The sequence below is a fragment of the Octopus bimaculoides genome, chromosome 20, assembly GCF_001194135.2.
Source record: "Octopus bimaculoides isolate UCB-OBI-ISO-001 chromosome 20, ASM119413v2, whole genome shotgun sequence".
Lineage (NCBI taxonomy): Eukaryota > Metazoa > Mollusca > Cephalopoda > Octopoda > Octopodidae > Octopus > Octopus bimaculoides.
In genome coordinates this window covers 23455725-23464795 of record NC_069000.1, presented here as the reverse complement: position 1 = coordinate 23464795, position 9071 = coordinate 23455725, and the positions used below count along the sequence as shown (strand labels likewise).

The window sequence follows — 9071 nt, the reverse complement described above, 5'->3', positions numbered from 1 at the left end:
TTTATAATCTGTACCTGTTTGTTTGGTTACGAAATAAAATACACAAAATGTGTTTCTGAATTACGTGTATTTACTTTATATACATATGAGTTGAAAACTTTCTTCTAGCATTCCACTTAATATCTATGTTCCATGCTGGCATGGATTGGAGAGTTATTAATGTAGAAATATGGTGTCGTAGCTACTAACAGTTGAGGGTTGCGTAGTCTAGACGGCGTTTTTAGATTTCATTATTTTCTTTAACCCGGGCAACGCCGGGTATTTCTGCTAGTACTATATTTGTCTTTTATTTAAAAGTTAAATAGGTTGGAAAAAATATTGAGAAATACCAACATAAGTGAAATAAAAGCTAATACCCTACCTTTTTCCACATATGTAGAAATGGACTGCAATACAGCACCTAGATTATTATTATTATTATTATTATTATTATTATTACTGCGCCCAGCAAAATGCTTAGTGGCATATTGTGTGTCCTTACGTTGAGTTCAAATTCTGCTGAGGTCGACTTCGCCTTTCATCCTTTCGGGATCAATAAATTAAGTACCGGTGAAACACTGGGGTCGATGTAATTGACTAGTCCATCCCCCCCCCCAAATGTCAGGCCTTGTGCCTGTAGTAGAAAGGATTATTATTATTATTTGCCTTCGTCTTTTCTGTTTTTGTTTTCTTCATCATTGTCTTCTTCGTTATTATTATTATTATGATTTAACATCTATGTTCCATGATGTTGAGGGTTGGACAGTTTGACAGGATAGGCCTAAAGACTGCATCATACTTCAGTGTCTGCTTTAGCATGGTTTCTACTGTCTATATTGCACCCAATACTGTTAATATGGATATAGCTTCATAGTTAGGGTGTCTTTTTCATTGAAAATCTTTTTTGTATTAATAGAAATTGTAAATGTTTAAAAATTACTCAATTTTATTCCTTAGGTTGAATTTAAACGCCAAAAGACTGGTAACTCTAAAACTGTCAAGAGGACCTTGTTTGGGCGTGGCAATACATATCCTGTCAAGAAAGTAATGACCTTTAACAAGCATACTGATGACTTCACTTTTGCTGTTGGTTATGGAGATCTTAACTTTATCACTGATGATCACAGAAAGTAAGTTTTCATTATTAAGATTTGTAATATTGTAAATAGTTTTAAATGACCTCTTTGCTAATAACTGTTAACATCTTAAGATTTTGTTAATCATTGTTCCTGAATGGGTTATTAATTAATCCAGTGGCCTTAACTCTGTCAAATCAAAACTAATTCTAAACCTATAACACCAGGTGCATAATTCTTCCTCAAATTACTCTCTACTATCTTAAAAAAGAAGGGGCACATTAGATAACATAGTCTCAGATACACAGTAATAAAGACCATTACACTTATGCTATTGAAATTCTTGTAAAATGGGTAGATTTTACATCTTATTTATTTGCTCTTATATGTCTTGATGGTAAAGTAATTCTATATACTAGTCTATTGATACTGAAAATATCTATAATTTAGATTCTTCTCTCTCAGAGTTTTTACCCCATGATCCTCACTGAGAGCTGCTGTGTTTGGATTGGATTTATATATTTATTTTTGTTGTTCAGCTTTGGATTGATTCTCATTGAGCAGACTTAGGATCAAAAGTGTTCCAATCGCAACCGCCCTGTCTTTTTTCTTTATCATTTTACATCTAACATTGTAGATTGTAGGACAACTGCTGTCAGATATTTGCACCCTAGATATTTTCTCCAATTAAGAGGAAATGAAGGAAAAGCACAGCTATGGATTACAAATAAATTCTAGTAAAATTTATTAGGATTTTTTATGTTTTATGTTATCTACTAAAAATTATTCAAAATAGGATAGATATACTTATATAACATTAAAATTACAAATTGTTGGCTGCACATAGGCACAGGCATAGCTGTACGCATGTAAGAAGCATAGTGACGGACACCTTTCTATCTGGCCAGGGGTTAGTTAACTTTTTTTGTTACCACCTCAGTAGTAAGATCAGGCTGGAGAAGAGGTATCTGTCACGAGACAGATTCATGAGAAGATGGAAGCTGGGAGTGTTTGGCACCAATGGTGAGCAGCACAGAGAGAAAAGAGAAGACAGAGAAAGGAGGTGATGGGTGGAGACAGTAGGTTGGGGAAGAAAGTTAACTGAGAAAGCCAGGGGATGGAGTATGTGGCTATTCTACTCTCACAAGATTGGGGAAACAGTTGATGGGGCAGAGAGGATGGAGGTAAGCATTACCAAGGTGGTTTTGGATATCAATTCTGCTGTGGAGGATGGGTCTTGAGTACAGCAAGGTGCCAGATATCTCAGTCCATTATCATCTTTGTAAGGCATAGCTTTTTGAAATCAGCCTTCAATACTTCATCTCATGTTTTCTCTTTCTTCCACAAGTTCCCCCCACTCTAAGAGATTGACTCTTCTTTATGCAACTGTCTATATCTATATCCATATGCATCACATGTCCAAACCAGCACACTTCATCTAATTCCTCTTATGCCTAACTTCTCTCTCAACACTAAGAATATAATAGATGACTGATTGATGGCTTCTCAAACTAGGAAGTGTGTTGTAATATTTCTTTACTTAATCAGACAAATGAAGACTATTCAAATATCTCTCTCGCATGTGCACAATGCATATGATAAACATGCATAAAATGGTCTTTACAAAGTTAACATTTATTTTGATTGTGTTTGGGCTGGGTGAGTAGGCAGGATGAGGTTACTGTAGCAAATAGAGAGAAATATAAGAAAGGCTTGGGGGTAGGGGCTGCATTGCGAGGATATTGAGGATGATAGCAGGAAGTGAGGTATTGATGGAGAACATTTTTCTTTTCCCTATGACACTTTATTGTCAGTTTTTTTCACTTTTGTTTTTTTTGCAGATCATTTCATAAAATGTTCTTGAAAAATATCTCTTTGACTGGAGTTGGAGATGCCTATGCCAAACATACTACAGCTGTTGACTATAAAGGTGTTCGTGTGCATTTCCGCATGGATGAAAGTGGCTTGTTGCACTTAGATGGGGTAAAACTCTTTCATTATTTATTCATTGTCTTAAATGTTTAATTGCAGGTTTCAGAAATTTTATGAGAAAAAAATTAATGATATCAATTTATAAGGGGTTAAAAATGTAAACCCCCACCAAAAACCCTCCAAATGCCAGAGGATCTTCATAAAGTTGTTAAATTACCTACTTACTGTTGGTAATTCATTCTGCCTAGACCATTACATGTTTTAACCTCTTATTGCAGTGTATTTCTATCAGCTAAACTCTGTTACTCTTTTATAAACGTCCTTTTACCCTTTAGCATTCACATTATTCTGTCAAATGTAATTCTTATTTATTCATATTTTTAAAAATTAACCATGCATAATTCTTGTAGCTTCAAGATTTTGTTGATGTGATTGTGTATTTTTAGAATGACATTAGGATAGGTAAGACAGGATGGATCTGGTCAATTTGAACATAAGACAAGTAAAATGTTTGGGCTGGATATGGTGGGTTTAAATGCTAAACAGTTTAGTAATTGCTGAAGGCAATCTATCTATCTATCTATCTAGCTATTAATATGTCAAGTACCATTGGGTGTCAAATATCTCAAAATGTTTTTGTAGCTTCTTTATGAGTTGTCTGCTAATGGATGTGAGTCCTGTACTACCTACTTCTAAAAATTCAAGGAAATAAACCACACATGACATTTGTAACACTGACATCATGAAATTATAGACACACCATAGATTTTTCAGTTTCAATTATATAGTTGGTGTGTTGGAACTCTATCTGTAATAGATCACATTTTGTGAGTGGGTTACATAAAAATGAATCCATGTTATGAAGGTCTCATTCAAGTAATTGCTTGTTATAGATATCAAAAATAGATATATTTTTGATATAACATAGATATCAAAAATACTGAGCCAATGACAAAGATCTCTACTTAGTTGCTTAACCTGCTAGAAATAAGTCAAATATCCTTTAAAATACATCCTACCAACTTTGGTTAATGTAGTTCTAAATACATTATGCCTGAAACAAAAACAGGAATCATATTAGCTAGAATGCCTTTCATCGTGTCTGTTCAATCAGGGATGAGTGGAGCTAAATAACAACCATTAAATGTTGGTAGGATTGTGTTTGATGTGATCCATTTGGTAATCTGGAATCTATGGTGTAGTCAATGGTTGGGGATGGGGCCTGTGGCATATCTGTTTGTAGCTGCACAGATAATTGACTAGATTTTCATTAAGAATCAGCAGGACAGATAAAAGAAAACAAAAATGGCTACTGCTGCTTTCATTGTCTTTTTTATCCTTACGTATTCCAATAAATATACTTAGAAAGGAAAGACAAACTTGTCACCAATAGCCAATATGGAAATTTAAAACAGATTTTTGTCGGTGATATGAAATAGTATGTTTACTCCTGAGTTTGAATTAACTTGCCCTTCATATCTGGGACCCAGTAACCTTATGTTTTTCTGTGCATAATATATAAATCTTTACCATTGTGTATATAAATGTGGAATATAAACTGCATGCATAATGATGTTGGCATTGTAAACCAATAATATGATGCTAAATACTAAGTAACCAAATGTTTTTTTTCCAGGCAGAATCAATATTTGAACAAGCACCTGATGCTGTAAATGCAAATGAAGAATCAACTTGGTCAAGTATGTAGCAACAATTTTCATCTGGTTCTTTCCTAGATAAAAACATAGAAAAAAAAATAGAATCTGAAATAACATGGAATCTGCAAATAATTGTCCAAGAGTTGAGAAAATATTATTTTTACTGGATGCTACCTTGTAAATGTGGTTAAAATGTTTGTTTTGCAGTCACATGGATCTGGATTCAATCCCATTGCATGGCATCTTTGGAAAGTGTCTTCCATCATAACTCTCACAGCCAAGGCTTGGGTGTGATTTTAAACCGATCCACCAGATGAATTGTACTCTTGCTTTAGTAACACCACTACTTAAATCTCGAGTGACTTTAGCAGAATCCATTCCACTTTGTTAGGAACATTTCTACAAGACCCCCCCCCCCCAATCTAGGATTAAGTTGATATCATGGTGTAGTGCTTTTTACTCCCACAACCCTGAGTTGTGGTGTCTTCCTCACTGCTACACCAATCTCAGTAGCAAAAATGTCATACATGCTGTCCTTTCTCCTTTAAGCCATGATAAAGTTAATGGTCAAAGTGTTATTCATATCACACAACACTTCTGGCTTTAATCACTATTTTGAGGTTATAAGAGACAGTGTTCAAATACATAAAATAAAGAATAGAAGTGTTTTAAGATATCGTGGCCACTTCATCTACAAAACATCTACTTGGAAACATGAACAGAAGATCATAATATTGTTAAATGATCCAAGATTTTGAGGCGATTATGCAGGTTCATTACTTTGAAAATACAGTAGTCCCTCACCATATCAGAGTTTAGTATTTAAGCTTATGTTGATTCCTCTGTAGTATTTTTTTTTTTTTTGCATTTATAATAAAATAAATGTATACAAATTATAAAAATAATTAAAAAATATTCAGTACAATACTGTTTCTACTTTGGATTTTTACCTGTCATGGGGGTGTGGGGGTGTGGAATGTAACACCTGCGGTAGACAAGGGATTACTGTATATGTGTCTTAATACGAGGGGGTACCCAAAAGTAACCATAAATGTTCACTGTGGGACAAGCCTGTTGTAATTCTGGTTTCTGCCACTAGAAGTCACTTGATGCAACCCTCAAGCATCAGTATACTGATCAGTGTCATCAAGTGTAGTCCTACAACCATGTGGTGCATCTTTGCATCTGGACTGATGCATTGCTTGAAATGGAGAATACTTTGAAAGCAATAAAAGTGTAAACATGTAAAACTAAGTGAATGAAATAATATTGCAAAATTCCAGTTTCCTTTGGGTCCCCACTTGTTTATCTCTATTAAGATACTTTTGCTCTTTGATTAATTTGGATGTGTTACAGACAAGATTATTGTTATTAATAAAGGTAGTGGGGGGAGCAGTCAGTGTTACAGCATGCCTTACATGTATTTTGCCCAGTACTCTGTTTTAGTTTTATTAGAAAATGATTTTCTGTAGATGGGTTTACTCCTATTTAAATTTAGAGAGGTTGGCTTGTATATTTATAGCAGCTGGCTTTTATCCTTCTACGATTGATAAAATAAGCAGCATTGAAGTACTGGGAGGTGTTACAATGAAGTATGCCCTGGCCTTAGATTTGTCGACTTGTACCTCTGTTAGAAATCATTGAAGTAATAGTCATTAGTGGTCATGCTGGATTTTGTTAATATGTTCAAGTGAACAGAATCTGAAATTTAAGTTTAACAGCTGGAATCACTGGGTTTCAAGTGAGCCAAATCTCCCTCAAAGCATGCTCTACTGTCTTATAAAAGGACTTGTTACTTGTTTAGTTTAGGACACTATTTCTGAAAAACAAAATGACAAGTTAGTCATAGCCTCAACACTGTGGATGGTAAACCTGCCTTATCATTTACATCACTAATATTCCAGAATTAAACTTATTACATGTTATCTGTAGTCATTTACAAAACTGGGTTAAGTGTAGTTTAGCTAAATAGAGGTCATGTAAAGTTGATACCGTTATAGTTACTGTGGCATGAAGGTGCTCAACTATGGATTTTAAGTCATGTTTTCCAACCCTCCTGTGTTATGTGCAACTTTAGATGGAACATGTTACTTGCTTCATTGTTGAAGAAGGTAATGTATGTTAAATGCAGATGTATGTAACATTTCATCTTAATGTTTTTCTATGCTGACAGGAGTTGAATGGTTATTGTATTTAATAGGGACATTCTTAATTAACCTCCAGGTCGGCCCTGACTGAGGAAACCCAATAATCAAGCATTCTATGATATGATCATTTTGTATTTTTAGGTTCTATTTTGTTGCTTTTTGTAAAATAGTATTATTAGTGGAAGTAGATAATCCTAGTGGTGATGTAAAAAAAATATAGGATTTGGTACCGACTTGGCTGTTGGCAATTCATTCTTGTAAATTTTAAATTTTAGAACTGGGTAATACCTTGAGTGGATTTTTCCGAGGAAATGAAGAAAGTGATGGAATGTCTGTCAATGAAGAGGTGAGAATGGAAACTCTTATAAACTATGAAACATTTCACAATTTGTTCTTTTACATTCCATTTTATTTATCTTTTTTTTTTTTGCTTTTATTCATTTACTATTTCACTTATTACAAAATAATTTCTTTTTTTAACTTCTTTATTTCTAATTTTTCTCTAATTTTGTTTATACACCTGTTTATTTGTCTTACAGTTTGAAAATTTTATTGAAAAGGAAAATAAATGGGACTTCTTTTTGCCCCTGTATTGTTATTTGATTTGAAAAATCAGTCAATTTATTTATGAAGAAATGTCATTTTATTCAGCTGTATTTGTTAAGATTTTATTGAAATAGATAATTATTGCTTGGTTCTTCACCAATATTCATAGATTGAATTAATTTACAATGATCACAACTAATAATAATGTGATCAAGTAACTTTGATTTTCCTTGTGTGATAGACTTAACCTGTTGACCAATTTAATATTCTGATCAAAGCCTGTTAAACCATGACCATCCCATCAGTTTGTGTGTCAGGTTCTACATTATTCAATGTATCTTTCCCATTTTCTAAGATACTAGGGTGTGATTTTAGGGAGATTTGGTTGCTATTTCTAATTGATCGAGTAACTGCATAGAAGCTCCCACATTGACTCCTATTTTGATCGGTTTGAATGCTGTCTACTATTATTAAGTTCAGCTCTGTAAATTTTCTATAGAATTCAGAGCCAGCGCTGCAAGTTACGACTTGGCTCTGAATTCTATAGAAAATCTGTGTAGATAAACTTAAAAATGAGAACATAGCACCACTGACACAAAAGTACGTCACAATATTAACTTGTCAACCTTTAATATACTTGGCATGTATAATATGGTTGGAAAACGAAATATTGTGTTCTTGCTAGTAATTAATACTGTCTGGTATGTGTACTTCCTTTTGATTTTCAAAAAGTTAACTGGTATTTAAAATGGAAATGTTTGGAGGAACCAAAAAGTTTTTTTTTAAATAAGGTTAGGTTGTGTGTTTTTTGTATTGTTTCTTGCAAAAATTGTTAGAAATTGTTAGGTCTACCATATTTTTGGAGTAAAGTGGTCTGTGGTGAATTTGAGTACTGAACATTAAAAGGATTTCATTGAATTGCGATAATTGGTATTCTTGCTGTAATACTGGTTTGTATTTTTATTGGTTTCAGGGAGCTGCCGAGAAGGCAGCATCTGCTGATAAAGAAACAGGGCCCACTGAAAAAGGCTCTGAAGATAGTGGAGATGGGCAAAGTAAAGAGAAGAAATCGGAGAAACCTCAAAAGGTATGCAAGAATTAGAAAAGTGATCATTATTACATTTAATATATATTTTTTTAATCTTTTAACATTCAGATTACTTTGTTGTAATTATTTATTCACATTGTTTTAAATTAATCATGCATTTTCTTGTAGTTTTGCAATTTTGATGATATGATTGCTTATTTTTAGAATAACATTGTAGATGTGAAAGACTGGATCTGGATGATTTGAATATAAAGTGGGTAGAATATTTGTGCTGGATATAGCTGGTTTAAATGCTAAGTTCTTTACAATTGAGTGATTGGCAACAGGAGTGAGAAAGAGCAGATATAAGTTTTGGAAAAACCACATTATGTAACAGTTATATATCTCCTATGTTTGCATGAGCAAATCAGTGAAATGCATAATATATATATTATAAATAACAAAAATGTGGTTGCATGTTGTCAACTTAATGTGACAGTCCCATAAAAGGGAAGAATGCTACTGTTATTTAGCCCTAGGAAACACTGTTTCTTGTTGGACTTCACACATTTCCTGTGTCCTTATGCTTTCAAAGTGGAGGCAAGCACCTCTACCCAGCAAAGCCTGCATCCAGAGACTAGTTTCAGAGTCATTGCTCATCATCAGTCTGGAGTAGCATGGCTTGCTAGCTGTCGATGCCTATCCG

General features: G+C 33.8%; 1 protein-coding gene across 1 annotated transcript in view; it reads left to right on the top strand.

The window, feature by feature from the left end:
* The window catches only part of LOC106879450 (hypoxia up-regulated protein 1), a 50704-nt gene that overhangs the window by 32474 nt on the left and 9159 nt on the right, over positions 1–9071 (top strand). Inside the window, exons 14-18 of the mRNA XM_014929006.2 lie at positions 937–1109; positions 2897–3038; positions 4624–4687; positions 7068–7138; positions 8312–8425. Of these exons, the coding sequence (XP_014784492.1) occupies positions 937–1109; positions 2897–3038; positions 4624–4687; positions 7068–7138; positions 8312–8425 (564 nt within the window). The remainder of the gene's footprint in view (positions 1–936; positions 1110–2896; positions 3039–4623; positions 4688–7067; positions 7139–8311; positions 8426–9071) is intronic.